This window comes from Oncorhynchus kisutch, linkage group LG24 (assembly GCF_002021735.2).
Source record: "Oncorhynchus kisutch isolate 150728-3 linkage group LG24, Okis_V2, whole genome shotgun sequence".
Lineage (NCBI taxonomy): Eukaryota > Metazoa > Chordata > Actinopteri > Salmoniformes > Salmonidae > Oncorhynchus > Oncorhynchus kisutch.
Genome location: NC_034197.2, coordinates 14,975,760 through 14,998,367, shown reverse-complemented (window position 1 = coordinate 14,998,367; position 22,608 = coordinate 14,975,760). Strand labels below are relative to the sequence as shown.

General features: G+C 42.3%; 2 protein-coding genes across 5 annotated transcripts; both read right to left on the bottom strand.

Annotated features, from left to right (window-relative positions):
* Positions 1-71: 71 nt before the first annotated feature.
* rad21l1 (RAD21 cohesin complex component like 1) lies at positions 72-6,690 on the bottom strand. 4 transcript variants are annotated; one of them, XM_020458897.2, is made up of 14 exons: positions 6,347-6,690; positions 5,879-6,082; positions 5,499-5,628; positions 5,260-5,359; positions 4,976-5,079; positions 4,670-4,798; positions 4,406-4,471; positions 3,402-3,521; positions 2,946-3,175; positions 2,602-2,689; positions 2,286-2,425; positions 2,040-2,153; positions 926-1,003; positions 72-629 (listed from the first exon to the last, which is right to left on the bottom strand). In XM_020458897.2, the coding sequence occupies exons 2-14, from the start codon at positions 6,023-6,025 to the stop codon at positions 447-449; spliced, it is 1,629 nt and encodes a 542-aa protein (XP_020314486.1). In that variant the 5' UTR covers positions 6,026-6,082; positions 6,347-6,690; the 3' UTR covers positions 72-446. The 4 variants fall into 4 exon arrangements, with proteins under 4 accessions (XP_020314486.1, XP_020314487.1, XP_031659396.1 ...); XM_020458898.2 differs by having other exon boundaries at positions 6,335-6,637; XM_031803536.1 differs by lacking the exon at positions 4,406-4,471 and having other exon boundaries at positions 6,335-6,637.
* Positions 6,691-17,267: 10,577 nt separating this feature from the next.
* On the bottom strand, positions 17,268-22,219 carry LOC109868883 (opsin-5-like). Its single transcript, XM_031803534.1, has 5 exons — positions 22,132-22,219; positions 20,103-20,265; positions 19,826-19,953; positions 19,294-19,628; positions 17,268-19,102 (listed from the first exon to the last, which is right to left on the bottom strand). Exons 1-5 carry the CDS (start codon positions 22,217-22,219, stop codon positions 18,626-18,628), a joined length of 1,191 nt encoding a protein of 396 aa, XP_031659394.1. The 3' UTR covers positions 17,268-18,625.
* Between the last annotated feature and the right edge of the window lie 389 nt (positions 22,220-22,608).

Sequence of the window (22,608 nt, the reverse complement as noted above, 5' to 3'; positions counted from 1 at the left end):
TAGTCTGTCAGCATAATAAATAACAAACCATATTACTCAAACAAGTAAAGCACCTGAACAAAATAACAGAACATTCATAAACTTTTACTGTGTCCCAAATCAGACGATAACTCTGTCCAAATAATGTCTTGTAGCAAGCCTTGTTTTCTCATAAAGGGAATGAGTAGCTAACTTGGGTTTGGACCCTGGGAGATGCATTGAGGTACCATAACTATCTCAGTAGTGCTTGTAAGTGCTTTATGTCACAACCCAGTTTGGTCACTTTTATCAAAATTATATTTATTGGTGTATTCAGTTCTCAATCAGCTACCCTCCTAAGGTCCACATTTGACGAGGGTGTCAAGACCACTACAGAGTTTGTGCAGTTGTTGACAGAGCAGTGAGTCTATGAACAAGGTGTCTTCATATCAAAACCTCCTCCTCCTTCCTCCACTACGAGTCCTCCTCTACGTCTCATAGAACCTGGGTCCAGGAGTGGCCATAATGTCAGCGTAAGGCTCGCTTTGGTGCAGGTCGAGGGCCTGTTGTTTCTTCAGCACCAGAAGGCAGAAGAAGGTGGCTGCGGCCTGGGAGCGACTGTTACTCTCACACAAAGTCTTCAGGCTGAACATGGTGTTGCTGCTCTGAATCTGTTCAGGGATGTCAGGACAACATAGAACATGAACATTTTGTCTCAGGGATAGGTCAGTTTCTGTTTTATATGAAGGATAAATGTCAGATAAGGGAAAATCCCATCCGTTTGTTATAACACAACACACAATCACAGCAATTTCATTTCCACTGATTGTCCCCTAATCCTGCCCAATCCTCTTTAATATCCCTGTCCTCAGTGACTGAGGATTTCTGGGTCAGATCGTAATCGAGCTAACAAGCTGACTAAGTGTAAGAATGGATGCCCTGCTGCATAGGGGTATCAGGTTCTTACTTTGAGAGCATTTAGTAGTTTCTGTGCTCGGCTGGTCATCCTCTTCTCTTCCAAGTCATCCTGGCTGTCCACCATAGACTGTAGTTTGAGATAGCAACACATTACAGAGTGTACCGTACGTCACACCGCACTCATGATGACCGTGTGTGTTTGTATGTGTGTGTAAGTGCGCGCAAGTGTGTGTGTATATATAGTCAGGTCCAAAAGTATTTTGACAGTGACACAATCTGCATAATTTGCGCTCTGTATGCTACCACAATGGATTTCAAAGGAAACAATCAAGACGTGCTTAAAGTGTACTTTCATCTTTAATTTAAGGGTTTTGTCAAAATTATTGTATGAACCGTGTAGGAATTACAACCATTTTAATACATCATTTTCAGGTCTCAAAACTAACAATCATAAATTAAATTGTGAATTTTAATACTTGGTTGCAAATATTTTGCAGTCAATGACTGCCTGAAGTCTAGAACCCATAGACATCACCAGATGCTGCGTTTCCTCCCTGGTGATGCTCTGCCAGGTCTTTTTTTAAATTTATTTTTACCTTTATTTAACTAGGCAAGTCAGTTAAGAACAAATTCTTATTTTCAATGACGGAACAGGAACAGTGGGTTAACTGCCTGCTCAGGAGCAGAGCGACAGATTTTTACCTTGTCAGCTTGGGGATTTGAACTTGCAACCTTCCGGTTACTAGTCTAACGTTCTAACCACTAGGCTACCCTGCTGCCCCAGCTGTCTTCAGTTCCTGCTTGTTCTTGGGGCCTTTCACCTTCAGTTTTGCCTTCAGCAAGTGAAATGCATGCTCAACTGGATTCAACTTTTAAGAAGGCACACTTGCTAATGGAAATGCATTCTACCTCCTGAAGCTGGTTGAGAGAATTCCAAGCGTGTACAAAGCTGTCATCAAGACAAAGGGTGGCTATTTGAAAAATCTCAAATATAAAATATTTTGATTTGTTTCCACTTTTTTGGTTACAACAGGATTCATGATTCCATACAATGTAGAAAATAGTAAAAATAAAAGAAACCTTTGAATGAGTAGGTGTTCTAAAACTTTTGACTGGTAGTGTATATGCGTGTCTGTGGGTGTATTCAAAGCATGTGAAAGCACCTGTGTGTTCCGTGGTACAGTCGATGGAGTTTCCCTTTCCATTCCAGAAGGATGAACATATATGGAATCCTCAGACGGGAGCTCAGGTTGAGAGACCTCCAACCTGCTTCCATCCTGAAAGACAAGAAAAAGAGGGGGAAATGAGAAAGAGGGATCAACGAAAGTTGTCAGTCAAAGATAGACAATAGGATAACCTTGTTGAATAAAGGTTATATGAATATTTTGTGTTCATGTTGAGCTCTTTACATGTACTGCGTCCCAGAGGTATTCAGGTGGGTTGTCATTCCCATAGCTGTGCAGAGGAGTGAGCTCCACATTGTGTCCAATTCTCTCAGGATCCGTGGTCTCATGCAGGACACTGAGCAAGGCGCTTGCATCTGTTTCCACTGTACAGAGACACATAAAATGTATAAACCCAAATAGGAAACATAACAGTTCCAAGGTAATGGGGTCCGGGGGCACTTTAATTCCCTCAATTTCATTTAATGTAATGGCTAGTGTAATGTTCTCAGACGATAATTTCTATAACATGGTGTTGCTCTCTGTAAATATGACCTCCTACCCTCATGTCTCTCCTCTCTCATCTCTTCATGGTCATCTTCATTGACAACTCCATCTGTTTTCACACGGAACACATCCCTGGAATAGAGCTGCAGAGACAGAATGGGGGCAGTTGTTGAACCAAAATGCACCGCTGCTATACATCACTGGTTACAGATGCGAATTAAATTTCCTCACTTAAGTGTGGAATATAATATGTATCTATTATAGGTATGAATTAGGTGGAACAACATTCTTAAGCTGAACCTGTATTTTTTTATGGAACAGATGAGATAAACATTACAGGTAAATATGTCAACCTACATTTGACTGATGGGACAAATGTTAATTTCAGACCCTGCTTACCTGTTGCAGGTGTGGATGAATGACAGGGGCACAGAGGTGACTGAAGAGCCTGTCCACCCCACCACTCTCTTTCCATTGCATGAGTTGGCGGGTAGGCGGGGCGATGTCCAGTGGGGCAGTGAGATCTGAGCAGTCAGAGAGTTGCTCCCTGATGGCCTGGTTGGACAGCTCCTTGGCCTGGTCCACCACCAGTCTCCTTCTCCTCTTCCCCTTCCTCCTCTCTAAGGTTGCTAAGGAAGCAGAAGGCAAATCGAAGGTTTAACTCCAATGGCTTATCTATGCTTCTCACACAAGTTTCCACCGCAGGTAATAAGTAACAGGATATTATGTTACTTATGGCTTTGATGCGTGATAGAGGTTGTGCCCAGTTAGATAACTGTGTGTTTGAAGGACAGTAAATGCATTTATGAGAATGGCCATGTTGGGGTGTAAAGATGTTGCATGTCAGGCAGTTACGTGTAACAGTGACAGGCTCCAGAGCGAAGCCCTCCTCCTCATTGCCCAACAGAGTTGTCTCATTCAGGACAGGGTGATCCTCCTCCATGGGTGCAGATGTAGTAGAGCTGTCTGGACGACCTGCAAGGTTTTGGAATGAAGGGCATACCATAAAGTAGACATGGACAGCATACAATGGATTAATATTATACTGTATAATGTAATAACTATGAAGCACCCCATTTTGGGAAAAGTTCCAGCACCGGAAAAATCAAATTTACTTGCTGCAAAGTTAACACCAAACTGAAAATGGCACCTGAATAATGAAAGGATAATTTTCCAATATGCACTGCCACTTGCTGCCAGAGCACTTCAACACTTGCACAAAGTAGAACCAAAGATTTTTATAATTAAAGCAAGAAAGATCACAGCCTGTCGTTTCAAGTGGGAACAAAGGAGCCATAGCGGGCAGAACAGGCAAGGAGGTGGACAGAGTCAAGCATAAGCTAGCGAGATCCTAATGGCGCGTTCTAGCCTGCATTTGCATATTTACGTTGGGGAACGCCTACTCTGAAGTGCGTGTGTGCAATAATTCAATTCGTCTTTGCACTCCTAAACAACACTTTATTTCTTTTTTACTTTGGCAAAGGGTAAAGTCTACAAAACTTAGTCCACTTTGTTCATAAAAGATTGTAGTTTTGGGAACAGAAACTGTATTGAGATCAAATGTTTCATCGATGAGATAATTAGCAGAATGTCGGCCAAAATCCATCTCGTTCCATCTTCTCCCACTGCCGGCCACTGGGCTTCCTCTCACTACCATATTTGGTAGTGAGTGGAAACACCAAGTGGATGCTTCACACTTATACATGTGGTGAAATATCTGTCTCGTTGTTCTATCTGTGGTAGAAATGTGGTCTCATACAGATAGAGACACCTTCATACCAATATCTACAGTTACACTGAATATTTAGACAGGGTTAGAAGTTTCCTAAAAGACAGAAGCAAAATAAACACAAAATTACCTTCTTGGTTAACATCCATCATAGCAGTCTCCGGCAACATATTTTGTTGTTCGGCTTCGAAAAAATCTGTCAAAACAGCATGCTCACTGGAACTGGCTAGACAGTCTACACAGGATTTGAGACGTTGTCTAGGTTTGCATTTGAACATTGTTGATGTGTTCAGATGTGGAACCGATATGTTATCTTAAAGTGAAACTGCTCCTAAGAGTCCAGGTCAGGATGCAGGGTTGGGGAGTAACGGAAAACATTTAGAAAGTAATCTACCTAACCCTGTAAGAACGTCACCCAGGATGTCCAAGCCTGTGTCCTCATCGCCAAAAGCATCTCCTTGCTGGGCCAGACTTAGGAAACTCACGTCTAACATGCCCCCTTGGTGAGACTGGGTCTCATCACCTAAAATGTTTTGATACAGAGTAAGTCAGAGAAAGTTATTGACAGCAATGTGAGTGAAGGAGAGAAACGTGGGCTATGACGAGAAGGCAAGATAAAACTAGAGTTTTGAAAGTGAGGGTAAACTAACTTTGAGGGAGAAACAGGCAGGTACTGTGGAGTAGCAACCCTAACACTTACCAAAGTCCTCAAATGTCAGAAAGCTATTTCCAAAATCCTCTTTGAGGGTGATGTCCTCTGTTCGGCACTGATTCAGTGAAAAATGGTCCACTACACCTATGGCACTAGGGTCAGAGAGAGGAGAGAACATAACAAATTACTTTTTGATACAAATACTGTGATGTGAAGCATCCACACCCCCATGATCTACTGAAACTAGCCTAAATTGAGTATTGGGTGAATATCTTTTTGCTTTGAATGTGAGCGGGTGAAATGAGGAGAGAGAGAAAGAAAAACAAAAGTACTTTGCATCTGGTAGCTGGGAATCAAAGTCAGTGAAATCCTCCATTAACGTGATTGCTTTAAGTGTGGCCTCCAGTGCCTCAGCAGGCATGTCAGTCTGTCCTGATGGTGACACAACAAAAATAAATGTATCATTTGATACAAGACTTCAGCTGATATATTCTTCCAATGATCAGAATAACATGGAGTTACTGTCATTAAAATGTTGACATTGACCACACAAAACGGATACCTGGCTAACCTGGTCTGAAGGCCACTTTGATTTTGACAACAGCATCATTGCAATCAGCAAGGAGATATTTGGCTTTTCTGAAGTATATCCTCACTATTCCCAGAAGTAGGTGGCCAGAAGTTCGTAAGCCGATCTTTATCTGAAAATGATTGCACACAAGCAGAGGCAGATCTAAGTTATATCAGTCATTTCATCAGTGATGTGCTCATTGTGTGGCTACCGGTATCAGATATTTTTTCACAGACATTGAGACAAAAACAAGCATTGAAGGAGACAACAAGAGTTCATGATGGTGAGCGAACATCGTCCTAACAAACGTTAAAACAGTGGCAAACACATTTCATCCCATTGTTTGTACACTTTTGAGGACAGAACTAAGTTTAGCTTACCTGTGGGGAGATTATGTCTTTGATGGTGCTCTCCAAATTGCATTCAAACACATGAGTTTTGGTGATTTTCCGCTCCCAATGAGCTGCTAACCAAATTTTGGCCAGAGGCCCTCGCTTGGATGTGAAGAGCTGAGTATAGAACATCATGGTGAAAGCCTTGGTGGTCTATCACCTAACTTAACTTAGTCCTCGACCTGTTGATAACTGCGGGGGTTGTTTGATGAGAACAACAAGTTGGTTAATTTGATATGGCACTTGCAAAGTATTTGTTTCAACAAGCATTCGACTATGAAAACGCGCCACTTTCTCGAAAGCGTCGTTGACAACGAGCTACAGCTAACCTTTTGACGTTGCTATATGGTCAGCTAATTAATTAACCAGCTAGTTACTGTAGCTGAAGAAAAAAAGTTCCATTTCTGAACAACGTTAGCCCCGTTTTCAGATAAGATACAATACCTTGATACTCACACGTTTAAGTCCAAAGTAAGCCTGTTTGACGGTGGTAAACACGCTGAAAAGCTAGGTAGCGATGGCGCGAGATAACGATATTAGCCCGCTCATTCGGCACCAGAATGGCACGCGAGTAGAGCAACCCGCCTCAAGCAAAGTGATAGCTATCAATATAGCTACAGCATGGTTCGGTGAGGTTTCAACCTCTTTATCAAACACAGTACCTGTGTGTTTTTATGCTTGATTGTATGGAGGGTGACCAGTGCCAGTTCGAAAATGCAATACTTAACCGTTAAATAGGAATGTGAAAATTATACATGCGTTTATGTTTTCATATCAGTGCGCATGATTCATGCCACAATGAAATTGTTACTCAAATTAAATCCAAATATGGCATCTGCCATTCAAATGATAAACAGAAAATGGCAAATGGTTAAACAGAAAATAGTAAATGTAATATGGGAATGTGCTATTTTCATTTCCCAACTACCTAATTGAGCGTTTTCTCTTTTAATTTACATTTTCAAAGTGCATGCAAATTGTTCATAGAGGCTAGAACCAGGAGAGCAACACCACCATGCAGTGATACATCCTTGCCAACCCTAACCCACTCTCTTTGTGCATTGATTTTAGACTAGTGTAACTGACAGGGTTCAAACCTGGTGTACTCTACACCAGAAGAACATCTTAGCCTACTAAGCCAAAGCCTGGGCAGTTAACTTGGAGAGCCAATGCAAGTTGTTGGGTCTCAGGCAAAGATACTCAACACTAGGCAAAGTTACTCATCATATATGCATTCCTCCTGGTCTATTGTTCATATGATGAGTAACCTTGCCTGATACCTGAAGAGTTGCATTGGCTATAGGCTTTGGTTTAGTGGGCTAATGTGCTCTTCTGATGTGCAAGATGACCCTTATTTGAACCCTGTTAGTCATATTTGTGCCATGGCTCAGATGGGTATCTGTGAGGAGGAGGAGGACAAAGGATGGTGAAATGTAACTGACGTGGTTCAGTTACCACACATATATGATGAGTAGGCCTAACCTTGCCTGAGACCTGAAGAGTAGCATTGGCTCCCTGAGTCAATGCCTAAGCTTCAGCTTTGCAGGGCTATGCTTTTCTGGTGCGTAGGAGACCTGGGTTAGCACCCTGTGTGTTGGTTACGCTAGTCAAATCAATGTACAGAGAGCCTGACATGGCTAAAATGTACCACCACATGGGGGTGTGGTGTTGCTCTCCTGGCTCACACCTTAAAGAAGCTATTTGCATGCACTATGAAAATGAAAATTGAAAAGAGAAAATGCTTAATTGGTTAGTGGTAAAATGACAACAGACACTTTCAAATTCTCTTTGCACATTACATTTTTGATTTTCTGTTTACCATTTGGCTTTTTACATTTACCATGTTTATTTACAATTTCTGTTTACCATTTCAAATTTTAAATCAACCATTTTCGATTTTAATTGTAATTTTGCAACTTAATTGTGGCATGAATCATGCACACTGATATGAACGGTGCTTGACTTGGGTTTAAAGAAGTGCAGGTGCTTTCTTTTTCGAAGTCGGTCCATTAGACTCTGTTCACCAAAATTCACAAATCTCATTATGCTATAGAGACCTCCAATTCACTGTTAACGGTTTATATGCATTTTCCATGACTTCTCCATGACTTTTAACCACATTTTCATGACTATTATTATAGCCTACATGAAAAAGAATGCATTATTGACACTGGAAATCTGCTGTGTCTGATCCCATGTAGACCTGCCACTGTGCCCTTAATCAAGGCACTTAGCCCCCCACATATAACTGCACTGTTAGTCACATCTTGTCAACATGTGGTGAACCTTCCATCTGGAGAGCTCCTGGTTGTGCAGGCTTGTCTTTAACATTACAACCAAATAATTGTCTTTCTAAAATGATTCCCTCATTCAATAAATCAGAGATCAAATGGATAAGGTAGGAATCGCATCTTTCCTATGATGCAGATTTATTTAATCTCTACAGTGCCGGTGGAATGGCAACAACAAAATTAACGCTTAGTTGGCTGTAGTTAACTTGTAGCAGTTATCTCGCTAGTTATATTTTGAATCGATGATCTAGTTTCTCTGTCTGTCATTATTTTATACCGGCTGCTGAAATGTTGTGCTCTCTCTCCTCTGGCAACGGCCCACTCACACTGGCACGCAGCACCACAGACATGCACTGAAGGGTCATTCAGATAATGGCTGAAATTTAGTTTTTTAATTGATTGATCATATTTAAAAGTGTTCTTTCATGAATTACATGAACAACAATTATGAAACTAATTTCCATTACTTTTCATGACCTTACAAACCCTCATTTGACAACTTGGAACAGCGCATCATGCCATTTCTCCAGGTCATCTACAAGTCTCTGCTAGGTAATGCCCCGCCTTATCTCAGCTCACTGGTCACCATAGCAGCACCCATCCGTAGCACGTGCTCCAGCAGGTGTATCTCACTGGTCACCCCCAAAGCAAATTGTTCTTTTGGCCGCCTCTCCTTCCAGTTCTCTGCTGTCAATGACTGGAACGAACTGCAAAAATCACTAAAGCTGGAGACTCTTACCTCCCTCACTAGCTGTCTCCCTCATCAGATGTCAGAGCAGCTCACAGATCACTGCACCTATACATAGCTCATCTGTAAATAGCCCATCCAATCTACCTCATCCCCATACTGTATTTATTTATCTTGCTCCTTTGCACCCCAGTATCTCTACTTGCACATTCATCTTCTGCACATTCTACCATTCCAAGGTTTAATTGCTATATTGTAATTACTTTGCCACCACGGCCTGTTTATAGCCTTACCTCTCTTATCCTACCTCATTTGCACATGCTGTATATAGATTTTTCTACTGTATTATTATTATTATTGATTGTATGTTTGTATATTCCATGTGTAACTTTGTTGTATGTCGAACTGCTTTGCTTTATCTTGGCCAGGTCGCAGTTGCAACTGAGAACTTGTTCTCAACTGGCCTACCTGGTTAAATAAAGGTGTTCTCAACTGGCCTACCTGGTTAAATAAAGGTGTTCTCAACTAGCCTACCTGGTTAAATAAAGGTGTTCTCAACTTGCCTACCTGGTTAAATAAAGGTGTTCTCAACTTGCCTACCTGGTTAAATAAAGGTGTTCTCAACTAGCCTACCTGGTTAAATAAAGGTGTTCTCAACTAGCCTACCTGGTTAAATAAAGGTGTTCTCAACTAGCCTACCTGGTTAAATAAAGGTGTTCTCAACTAGCCTACCTGGTTAAATAAAGGTGTTCTCAACTAGCCTACCTGGTTAAATAAAGGTGAAAAATAAATACATTAAAAAAATTAAAAAATCATGTTGACACATTTTCAATCTGTGCAATACTGTCACTCACAGATTCACAGACTAGCTGAAAATCAGATTGAACAAAGCGGAATCAGGAAATTAATGCCCACTCACCATTGCTATTCAATGAATATTCCGCCTTCCTTCTGCTTTGATCAACCTTTTTTGCCTCTGTGTGTGAATCTGGGCAAGCGATAGGCTACTTTATTTTTTATAAAGGAGCTGGTACATTCCCCCAAAATTAGAAGTGCCGGTATGGCGTTCTGGACAGCTCCGACCCAAGTCAAGCACTGGATATTAAAATAAAAATGTATTTATCATTTTCACATTCCTATTTAGCATTCAAGCATTGCATTTTTGAACTGGCACTGATCACCCTCCATATAATTGTAAGTATTAGCTAATCCAAAAATGTATTACCCTGAAGTACAGGAAATCTTATGAACTTGAACAGATCATGTTTTGTAATGTCAAAATGTTGTGTTAGTGTGCCAGCGCCAACTAAAAAGTTGACAGTGACTCAACTCTAAAACAAATAGAAACTATTTGATCATCAAATCCAAAGTTTGATGCTGTTTATTAAATAATTTATAATAGCTAAATTGATTTAATTGAACTAGTTTTGTTTTGGCATGTGATGTTTATTTAATTTCTTCACTCCCTGTTATAACCAGCTGGGGGAAGTGTTACTCTCTTGCCTGAACTAAAACCAAGACTGTTTTAGTTTCCATTCTCTTTTATAATAACTCAAGTGTTTCGTGTTCTCCTCAGGGCCATAGAAACTCTGTATTGTTTCTTAGTTTGCCAAAATTGAAATAAGTTTCCCTCTCCCTCTTCCCTCTCTATTTCCGCTCTGAAATACAGTATCCCAAAAGCAAATGAAATAGCATCACCCACTGAGGTACTCAAATAATCCCCTAAAACATAGTACTACCTGAAGGAGTCTAGGCTACCCGTAATGTGAGCAGGACAGCCCTTACTGTCATACTGATTACATAATTTACAATTACATAAATCCCAGGGGAAATTGAATGACTAATTTGCACACACACACTAACTCCCAAAAGCACACACACACACCAGAGCTGAAATGCCCCCCAGTATCTGCTGAGGCAGGGACAGCAGGATTGGAAATAAACACACCAAAATAAATGTGTGTTGTGTGCTAACTGGGTGCCTGGAGCAGTGGCGAAGCTCTATAACAGCTGGTGAAGCAAGTCTTTGAAGAGGCCCTAAACCAAACCTCCCACTATAATGACCAGAGGGTTTCATCAAAGAAAGAGGGAGAGAGATAGATAGATAGATTGGGAGAGAGTAGAGAGGGGGTGATAAAGGAGGAAAAGAAGGAGCAGTTGTGAGAGGGAGGGAGTGAACAGTGATGAGGGCAGGGAGTGAGAGGGATAAAAGCCTTGTATGGTGCACTGCTGCAGTTCCAGTATAAACTAATGTATAATAGTCAGATTAATCTTCAGCTTTGAATATAATAAGTAACAAGGCATTTTACAGAAACTAGTGTGACTGTCTGTTCTGTTATGTGCGCCCCTCTTGGATGAAGTCTGTTTCACCTGGTTTTAATTTCCACCATGTTCATGACTCTTTCCTGTACTAATGGGAGCATTTTAACAATGATAAAGCTTGTGCAGCATGTAGGCATGAAAAAATACAAAATCATGTAAAAGTACCCAATCAAATGTTGAGCATCACTCTGTGTTAGTTACAACTGTTTGTTATGTACTTGCATCACTGTGAACCACTCATTATTATTATTATTAGCCTGTCAGTATCACGGCTCAAATTAAGACCCAAGTGTAGACTGTGTGAAGTAACAGTGTTTATTGTAACAACAGGGGCAGGCAAACGACAGGTCAAGGCAGGCAGGGGTCGATAATCCAGAGTAGGAGCAAAGGTACAGGACGGCAGGCAGGCTCAGGGTCAGGCAGAGTTCAGTAATCCAGAGTAGGAGCAAAGGTACAGGACGGCAGGCAGGCTCAGGGTCAGGCAGAGTTCAGTAATCCAGAGTAGGAGCAAAGGTACAGGACGGCAGGCTCAGGCAGAGTTATCAGAGTCGGTACAGCCACCTGGTTTCTTCATGCATCGCGCCGACAGAAACAAACATGGTAAGAAGAAGGGCGGGGGTGTATGCCTTTTGATTAACGAGACGTGGTGTGATCATAACAACATACAGGAGCTCAAGTCCTTTTGATCACCTGACCTAGAATTCCTTACATTCAAATGCCGACCGCATTATCTACCAAGAGAATTCTCTTCGATTATAATCACAGTCGTGTATATCCCCCCCAAGCAGACACATCGACGGCCCTGAAAGAACTTCATTGGACTCTATGTAAACTAGAAACCCCATATCCTGATGCTGTATTTATTGTAGCTGGGGATTTTAACAAGGCTAATCTGAAAACAAGGCTCCCTAAATTTGATCAGTATATCGAATTTATTTATTTATTTATTTTACCTTTATTTAACCAGGTAGGCAAGTTGAGAACAAGTTCTCATTTACAATTGCGACCTGGCCAAGATAAAGCAAAGCAGTTCGACAGATAAAACGACACAGAGTTACACATGGAGTAAAAACAAACATACAGTCAATAATGCAGTATAAACAAGTCTATATACAATGTGAGCAAATGAGGTGAGAAGGGAGGTAAAGGCAAAAAAGGCCAAGATGGCAAAGTAAATACAATATAGCAAGTAAAATACTGGAATGGTAGTTTTGCAATGGAAGAATGTGCAAAGTAGAAATAAAAAAAATTATGGGGTGCAAAGGAGCAAAATAAATAAATAAATAAAAATTAAATACAGTTGGGAAAGAGGTAGTTGTTTGGGCTAAATTATAGGTGGGCTATGTACAGGTGCAGTAATCTGTGAGCTGCTCTGACAGTTGGTGCTTAAAGCTAGTGAGGGAGATAAGTGTTTCCAGTTTCAGAGATTTTTGTAGTTCGTTCCAGTCATTGGCAGCAGAGAACTGGAAGGAGAGGCGGCCAAAGAAAGAATTGGTTTTGGGGGTGACTAGAGAGATATACCTGCTGGAGCGTGTGCTACAGGTGGGAGATGCTATGGTGACCAGCGAGCTGAGATAAGGGGGGACTTTACCTAGCAGGGTCTTGTAGATGACATGGAGCCAGTGGGTTTGGCGACGAGTATGAAGCGAGGGCCAGCCAACGAGAGCGTACAGGTCGCAATGGTGGGTAGTATATGGGGCTTTGGTGATAAAACGGATTGCACTGTGATAGACTGCATCCAATTTGTTGAGTAGGGTATTGGAGGCTATTTTGTAAATGACATCGCCAAAGTCGAGGATTGGTAGGATGGTCAGTTTTACAAGGGTATGTTTGGCAGCATGAGTGAAGGATGCTTTGTTGCGAAATAGGAAGCCAATTCTAGATTTAACTTTGGATTGGAGATGTTTGATATGGGTCTGGAAGGAGAGTTTACAATCTAACCAGACACCTAAGTATTTGTAGTTGTCCACGTATTCTAAGTCAGAGCCGTCCAGAGTAGTGATGTTGGACAGGCGGGTAGGTGCAGGCAGCGATCGGTTGAAGAGCATGCATTTAGTTTTACTTGCATTCAAGAGCAATTGGAGGCCACGGAAGGAGAGTTGTATGGCATTGAAGCTTGCCTGGAGGGTTGTTAACACAGTGTCCAGAGAAGGGCCGGAAGTATACAGAATGGTGTCGTCTGCGTAGAGGTGGATCAGGGACTCACCAGCAGCAAGAGCGACCTCATTGATGTATACAGAGAAGAGAGTCGGTCCAAGAATTGAACCCTGTGGCACCCCCATAGAGACTGCCAGAGGTCCGGACAGCAGACCCTCCGATTTGACACACTGAACTCTATCAGAGAAGTAGTTGGTGAACCAGGCGAGGCAATCATTTGAGAAACCAAGGCTGTCGAGTCTGCCGATGAGGATATGGTGATTGACAGAGTCGAAAGCCTTGGCCAGATCAATGAATACGGCTGCACAGTAATGTTTCTTATCGATGGCGGTTAAGATATCGTTTAGGACCTTGAGCGTGGCTGAGGAGAATGCGCGACCGGGCTGGCAAAACCTTGGATCATTGTTATTCTAACTTCCGCGACGCATACAAAGCCCTCCCCCGCCCTCCTTTCGGAAAATCTGACCACGACTCCATTTTGTTGCTCCCAGCCTATAGACAGAAACTAAAACAGGAAACGCCCGGGCTCAGGTCTGTTCAATGCTGGTCCAACCAATCGGATTCCACGCTTCAAGACTGCTTCGATCACGTGGACTAGGATATGTTCCGCATAGCGTCAGACAGAATACGCTGATTCGGTGAGCGAGTTTATTAGCAAGTGCATCGGGGATGTTGTACCCACAGCAACTATTAAAACCTTCCCCAACCAGAAACCGTGGATTGATGGCTGCATATGCGCAAAACTGAAAGCGTGAACCACAGCTTTTAATCATGGCAAGGCGACCGGAAACATGACCGAATACAAACAGTGAAAACCAGCCCAGTCTCGGACCACGATGTCTCGCTCCCAGACAAACTAAACAACTTCTTTGCTCGCTTTGAGGACAATACAGTACCACCGACACGGCCCGCTACCAAAACCTGCGGGCTCTCCTTCACTGCAGCCAACGTGAGTAAAACATGTAAACGTGTTAACCCTCGCAAGTCTGCCGGCCCAGATGGCATCCCTAGTCGCGTTCTCAGAGCATGTGCAGACTAGCTGGCTGGTGTGTTTACGGAAATATTCAATCAATCCTTATCCCAGTCTGCTGTTCCCACATGCTTCATGAGGGCCACCATTGTTCCTGTTCCCAAGAAAGCTAAGGTAACTGAGCTAAATGACTATCGCCCCATAGCACTCACTTCCGTCATCATGAAGTGCTTTGAGAGACGAGTCAAGGACCATATCACCTCCACCCTACCTGACACCCTAGACCCACTCCAATTTGCTTATCACCCCAATATGTCCACAGACGACGCAATCGCAATCACACTGCCCTAACCCATCTGGACAAGAGGAATACCTATGTGAGAATGCTGTTCATCAACTACAGCGCCAAACTCGTCATTAAGCTCAAGTCCCTGGGTCTCGACCCTGCCCTGTGCAACTGGGTCCTGGACTTCCTGACGGGCCGCTCCCAGGTGGTGAGGGTAGGAAACAACATCTCCAACCCGCTGATCCTCAACACTGGGGCCCCACAAGGGTGCGTTCTCAGCCCTCTCCTGTACTCCCTGTTCACCCATGACTGCGTGGCCATGCACTCCTCCAACTCAATTATCAAGTTTGCAGACGACACTACAGTGGTAGGCTTGAATACCAACAACGACGAGACGGCCTACAGGGAGGAGGTGAAATTTGCAAATTAATTAATAAAAAATCCTACAATGTGATTATCTGGATTTTTTTTCTTCTCATTTTGTCTGTCATAGTTGAAGTGTACCTATGATGAAAATTACAGGCCTCTCTCATCTTTTTTAAGTGGGAGAACTTGCACAATTGGTGGCTGACTAAATACTTTTTTGCCCCACTGTATTGCTTCAGTAAGGTTGGCTTCTTAGTGTTCATAGCAATGGTCATCAACTGTACCGCAGAAATGGAACGTAAATCACAGAAAATGTATTTTGTGGTGGCAGCTGCAGAGATGTGTTTGGGTATACAATATTTGACTTCAGAAGAGTTACAGGGTGTGTTGAGTGGTGGTGTCCCATTCTCCCAGGTTGTTGGCATGGTGCAGGAGCAGATAGGGTCAAGGTAGTGGAATTAATCGATTTAAAGTAGATTTAATCAGCACTTGCATTAGTCCCCTCATTTTGGTGATTGGCGTTTAGGCGGTGACAACGAAAAGGCAGCAGACAAACCTACAGTATGTTTTAGCAGCGAAGTTTGGTAGGGTGTCCTGATTTGTAACTATGAAAATAATTTTGTCAAACAGATTGTGAACCCTAAAGTGTACGTTTTATTCTAGAGGGGGGACGACAACAATTAAATAAACATTTGGCTGGGGTTTAAGGGCAGATTTATATACTCTTGTCTTCAGGAGAATGTATAACTTATTTAGTCGGATCAATGGAACAACTCATGCTTAATGGGCTAAAATATAGGGTAATTACTGTGCTTGTCAGCAAGAACACTACTGTTATTCCCCACACATATTTTATTATTCCACTTCTTTCCAATTGTGCTAGTGTAATCACATACGAAATCTGAAATGGACTGAAAATGAATTATATGAGGCTATGTATTTTTCAGCCATTCATGGAACGTTTTGCTTAAGTCATACAAATAAACATTGGAAATTAAATCCTCCATGATTCACATATAATTTGACATTTTAGTGTTGTGCACATGCTAGGCAGATATGGTAGGGGAGCTCAAACACATCATATTGTGTCTATGTAGAGTAAGACGATGGCAAGGATATTCAACTAGTTGGAATAAACCACCTGATTATTAATATTCATTAGTGGTTTGGGGGCTGTGCTTTGGCAAAGTGGGTGGGGTTATATCCTTCCTGTTTGGCCCTGTCCGGGGGTGTCCTCGGATGGGGCCACAGTGTCTCCTGACCCCTCCTGTCTCAGCCTCCAGTATTTATGCTGCAGTAGTTTATGTGTCGGGGGGCTGGGGTCAGTTTGTTATATCTGGAGTACTTCTCCTGCCCTATTCGGAGTCCTGTGTGAATCTAAGTGTGCATTCTCTAATTCTCTCCTTCTCTCTTTCTTTCTCTCTCTCGGAGGACCTGGGCCCTAGGACCATGCCCCAGGACTACCTGACATGATGACTCCTTGCTGTCCCCAGTCCACCTGGCCGTGCTGCTGCTCCAGTTTCAACTGTTCTGCCTTCTTATTATTCGAACATGCTGGTCATTTATGAACATTTGAACATCTTGGCCATGTTCTGTTATAATCTCCACCCGGCACAGCCAGAAGAGGACTGGCCACCCCACATAGCCTGGTTCCTCTCTAGGTTTCTTCCTAGGTTTTGGCCTTTCTAGGGAGTTTTTCCTAGCCACCGTGCTTCTACACCTGAATTGCTTGCTGTTTGGGGTTTTAGGCTGGGTTTCTGTACAGCACTGATGTACGAATTTATAAATAAATTTGATTTGAATTTGATTTGATTTTTTTCTTGAAGGTTTGGTGATTTGAGAAATGTGTTATAACAAGAACATTTTCAAACACCTAGCACTTCAGGGTAGGCAAACATTTCATGTTTAAAGAATCCTGAATACACCTGACCTGTGGTTTATTTTTTTGTATTTACTTTTCCATCCTGGTCATACGCCATGCCAAAATATGTAGAATTGCAGGGAATTAGCTTTATAACAGTAACATTTTCCATCTAGGACAATGAAATTCACACAGCAAATCTCACGCCAAGCCTTCTTCAAAGGTTTGCAGCCATGAAAATGTTATTGAAAAACAGAGATGGTTAATCTAATCTCATTAAACTACGGCACATGACATCTGTCATGCCACAAACAATGACTTTACCTTACCTGACCCACAGCATGCAGGCCTGAACCTCCCTACCCATCAGAACAGGTATGTGATAATAACTTGTACGAACTCGGACCCAGGCGCAGAGAAACACAGCAGTCAGAGGTTAGGGTAAATCCAGAATGTTTACTGAAGTATTCACAGAAAAAAAAAACAAAGCAAGTGCACATGAGTACAACACAAAACAAGACAAGAGGCCTGAGCAACCGGCCCAGTTCAATAGAGGAACCTAAATAGTCCTAAACTAGGTGAACCCAGTAATCCTAATCAGGCTCACCTGGACACCAGAAACATAAGGATGCCCTCCTGTGGTACCCTCAGGGATAACACTCCATGATGACCTCTAACCTGTGACAAGTTAGGCCTATTTTGATTGGCCGTTTTGAAACATGACTTACATTTCAAACAAATATAACCACGCACCAGACTGGTAGTTTTCCATATTGTTTCTAAAATTAGTTAATTAAATCAATTTCCTCATATTTGTTTCACAGTTTTAATAAGGACATCATGATGAAAATATAGCCTAGATAGGCTCTCTTATTACAAATACACATCAAAGCCTACAGCACAACAACACAATGGTCTGAAGGGAAATCCAGGCCTACTTCACAGCCCAGTACTATCAACAATGTATTGGAAATAATGTCAGGAGAAAGGCCTCTCTACACTGGCACGGTATCACCAGATGAGTTTAGTGATTAGCTATAAGATTTTCATATCATAGCCCCCACGACAGAGATGTGAACATTGCATAATGTGTGGGATCATTGGGCTCCTATTTCCTTTGGTTCTGTCTCCTTGCCGTGTAATTGTCCTTGGATAAATCCACTGCACTTATAACAATAAATGTTCTCTTTTATAAATATATTTAAATATTTCAATTAACAATTTTGTCCTTAGGCATCTTTTACAACTTAATGTTATTTGTTGTTGGCATTGACCAACTTGTTTGTTATGGTGAGTGAGTGATAACAGCTGCCGACGTACATAAACATTTCAAGAAATATGTTTTTTTTTTGCTAAATATCCAACCTTGAAGCTGTGGTCCTTTGGCAGTGACCTTGGTCAGAACAGAATGGACTGAGGCTCTCCCTATAGGGATGCTGAGGCTGGCCGTAGCTTGCTGTAATGCCAATAGTGGCTATCTGGAATGGAGGCATTAACAAATATTGCCCAAATAAGCGCCAATACCAGTAACTCAGCCAGCTAAAAACATATGTATGTTTGGGGGGATGGATGGCACAGGGGAATGCGTGCACTGTTTTGTAGCGGAGGCAAACGCTGATGAGGCATGATGGGCCAGTCTCTCACAGATACTGACATTTTGCCCTGTGTGCTTGAACTGAATTCCACCTATCCTTTTTTGCCATTTTACTGTCTCCCATCCTGGCCATGTCTTTCCACCTGACCATCTCCATCCCTGCCTGAATGATTAGGGTAGGATACAGTTCTGATTCACTACTAGAGGAAATGAGCCTGTTGTTTAGCAGAGAGTTGACTGACAGTCGCATTGCTGTAGGTGGAGCCTGACAGTATTCGGGCAGTCCTCTGGGGTGTGGTCCCTGTGTGGCAGTGTGCTCCATCCTCGGCAGAGTGCAAACATGCCCTGTGGCTCTCTGGCTGTCCGTTTGAGACACTCATGTCTTTGATGTTTCTCTGGGATGTGGATCCAAATGGGTCTTTCTGTTCAGGTCGGGGGCTGCCCCTGCAGATCCTATTGCGGAATGTGGATGTGTCTCGACAAAGACACTTGCGGAAGTTTGGTTTGCAAAGCAGGTATACCATAGGATTGTAGATGGTGGACGATTTGGCAAAGATGGCTGCCAGGGCGAATGCAGTAGGAGGCACTAGGGTGGCGTCACCAAATGCCGCCCACATTGCCACTATGGCGTAAGGGCTCCATGCACCCAGGAATCCGATGCATACTGCTACTGACAGCTGTTGAAAAACACACACAATATATAAACAGCCATAAATATTCAATATCACTTGACTTAGTCGCAAGGTATAATGCTTTATAACTTTGTCACAGACCCTGCAAACTATACAAGTCTAACCACACACAAAAGTACATAATCCCTGAGCTGTTGTTGTTGTGAACTGGACTGCTGACACAGGGATACTCTGACCTTGACGATGAGGGCGTGTGCGTTGGTGGTCTTGGTCTGGGGTGACACATGCTGCTGGACGGCCTGGTGAGAGCCGCGCACCGTCAGCAGGATGAAGGTGTAGGAGAGGAAGATGACGGTGCAGGGCAGAGCGTAGCAGAAGAGGAACAGGCAGACAATGTAGGACAGGGCAGACAGCTCGTAGTTGGGTACGTTCCAGTCAATGCAGCAGGCAGTGCCATAAGGCTCTGCTCTGTAGTGTCCCCAATGTGCCAGGGGACCGATGGCGAACACAGAGGCGTAACACCACACTGCCACCACCAGGAAGCAGGCATGGGATGAGGAGAATTTATTGCCTGGGAATGGAAAATGGGACAAAGGGGAAAAGGAAGGAGGAGAAATTAGCATTTTGACACAAGATAAAATAGTGCTTTATTCATCTCGAAAGGGCACATTAGATTGCATCAGTTTTAACATACTACTTCACCATCTCAGAGATTAACACACAACAAAAAATTAAGGTTAGATTATATGCCAATGACATCTAACTCACCATAGTTAGAGAAGCAGACTTTGAGGCAGCAGATGCAAGAGAGAGCTGTGAGGTTGGTCAGACTGCACAGACCAAACAGAACCCCACACATAGCGTAAAACTGACAGGTGATCTCATCAAACAGCCACCTACACAGTGGGGAGAGAGTTAGACAGGAAAAAGTTTTCACTGAGATATTTAGTCATTATCATTGCAGCATAGAATAAAAATGCTTTCTCGATAATGCCCTAGGGTTTTTTTGTTCCATGAACAAGAAGAGAGAAAGAATATCAAATACTTGTGAGCGAATGCTGAGGGAATGGCCAGAGGGAATAAAGACAGGGTCATCCCAAGGTCGCTGATGGACAGGTTTATGATGAAGAACTCGGCCGGCTTCAAGGACAATCGCTTACGATACGCAACAAGCAGCAAGATGCCATTCCCCAGGAGAGACAGAACACCTATAAGAGAATGAGAATGAAATATGAAAAAAAGAGAAGGATAACTACAGTGCATTCTGAAAGTATTCAGACCCCTTGACTTTTTCCTCATTTTTCTTTTACATCACAGCGTTATTCTAAAATATACTCAATCTACACACCCCATAATGACAAAGCAAAAACCGTATTTTTTAAACATTTTTGCAAATGTATAAAATAAAAAAAACGAACCTGAAGGAAACACGTTCATCTGTACAAACAATAGTACGCAAGTATAAACACCATGGGACCACGCAGCCATCATACCGCTCAGGAAGAAGACGTGTTCTGTCTCCTAGAGATGAACATACTTCAGTGCAAAAAGTGCAAATCAATCCCAGAGCACCGGCAAAGGACCTTGTGAAGATGCTGGAGGAAACAGGTACAAAAGTATCTATATCCACAGTAAAACAAGTCCTATATCAACAGAACCTAAAAGGCCGCTCAGCAAGGAAGAAGCCACTGCTCCAAAACCGTCATAAAAAAGCCACACTACGAATTGCAACGGCACATGGGGACAAAGACCGTACTTTTTGAAGAAATGTCCTCTGGTCTGATAAAAAAATAGAAGGGAAAAGGGGGAGGTTTGCAAGCCGAATAACACCATCCCAACCGTGAAGCACGGGAGTGACAGCATCATGTTGTGGGGGTGCTTTGCTTGCAGGAGGGACTGGTGCACCTCATAAAATCGATGGCATCATGAGGAGGGACAATTATGCGGATATATACAGTGCCTTGCGATAGTATTCGGCCCCCTTGAACTTTGCGACCTTTTGCCACATTTCAGGCTTCAAACATAAAGATATAAAACTGTATTTTTTTGTGAAGAATCAACAACAAGTGGGACACAATCATGAAGTGGAACGACATTTATTGGATATTTCAAACTTTTTTCGCAAGGCACTGTATAAGCAACATCTCAAGACATCAGTCAGGAAGTTAATGCTTGGTCGCAAATGGGTCTTCCAAATGGACAATGACCCCAAGCATACTTCCAATGTTGTGGCAAAATGGCTTAAGGACAACCCAAGTCAAGGTATTGGAGTGGCCATCACAAAGCCCTGACCTCAATCCTATAGAACATTTGTGGGCAGAACTGAAAAAGCGTGTGCGAGCAAGGAGGCCTACAAACCTGACTCAGTTACAGCTCTGTCAGAAGGAATGGGCCAAAATTCACCCAACTCATTGTGGGAAGCTTGTGGAAGGCTACCTGAAACGTTTGACCCAAGTTAAACAATTTAAAGGAAATGCCACCAAATACGAATTGAGTGTATGTAAACTTCTGACCCACTGGGAATGTGATGAAATAAATAAAAGCTGAAATAAATCAATCTCTCTACTATTATTATGACATTTCACATTCTTAAAAAAAGTGGTGTTCCTAACTGACCTAAGACAGGGAATGTTTACTGGGATTGCATATCAGGAATGGTGAAAAACTGAGTTTAAATGTATTTGGCTAAGGTGTATGTAAACTTCCAACTTCAACTGTAAGTAAATCATGTATTTTGGTTTCTTATATTTAAAACATTTGCAAACATTTCTAAAAATGGGGGGGGGGGGGGGGGGGGGGGTAACGTAACAAAATGTGGAAAGTGGGAAGGGGTCTGAATACTTTCAGAATGCACTGTAAATAAAAACCTAAACAGAGGAAGAATTAGGAATATGTCAAATCAGAGTATATATCCAGGCATAAAATCATACAGTACTCTTAAGAATGGATGAGGGTAAATGCCTTGACGCTTCTATTTGATCCATATGTGGCTGGGACTGGCTCCCCTTGGAATCATGTAAGGACTGGATCAACAATGAGTAAATATGACCCATTGACAGGGAATAGGAACTCACAGAATATGCTGTAGAAAGTGCCCATGAGCAAGTCAAGCTCCTTTGAGATTGTGGAGACAAACAGGGTTGTGTCTGAAGCATTTCCCATCTGGAGAGGACAGAGGAGTGTAACGGTTAGTTACAGAAAACAGTAGTGCAGTTAATTGTATTAATTATGTAATTACGTCGTGCTTGCTAACGTTAATTACAGACACAAGTTCTCTCTGAATCATCTAGTTGAATAATCAGTGAATGAGTGACAAAGGAAAAATCAGAGGGGAAACAAACAGGAAATGGAAGTGAGAAAGTAGCATAGCAACAAAGGCTTCCCTAAACTATTTGTTGTTGTTGTTAGCTCTACAGTTGTCTACTTTTGATAAACAAAAAAATAGAAAATATATTAATTGGAAATACATAGATTTTAAAAGAATGAATTGGCCTAATATATTTTTTCAAAAGGGCCCTACTTTCTGGCTAATCTGATTTAACTGCTCCGGA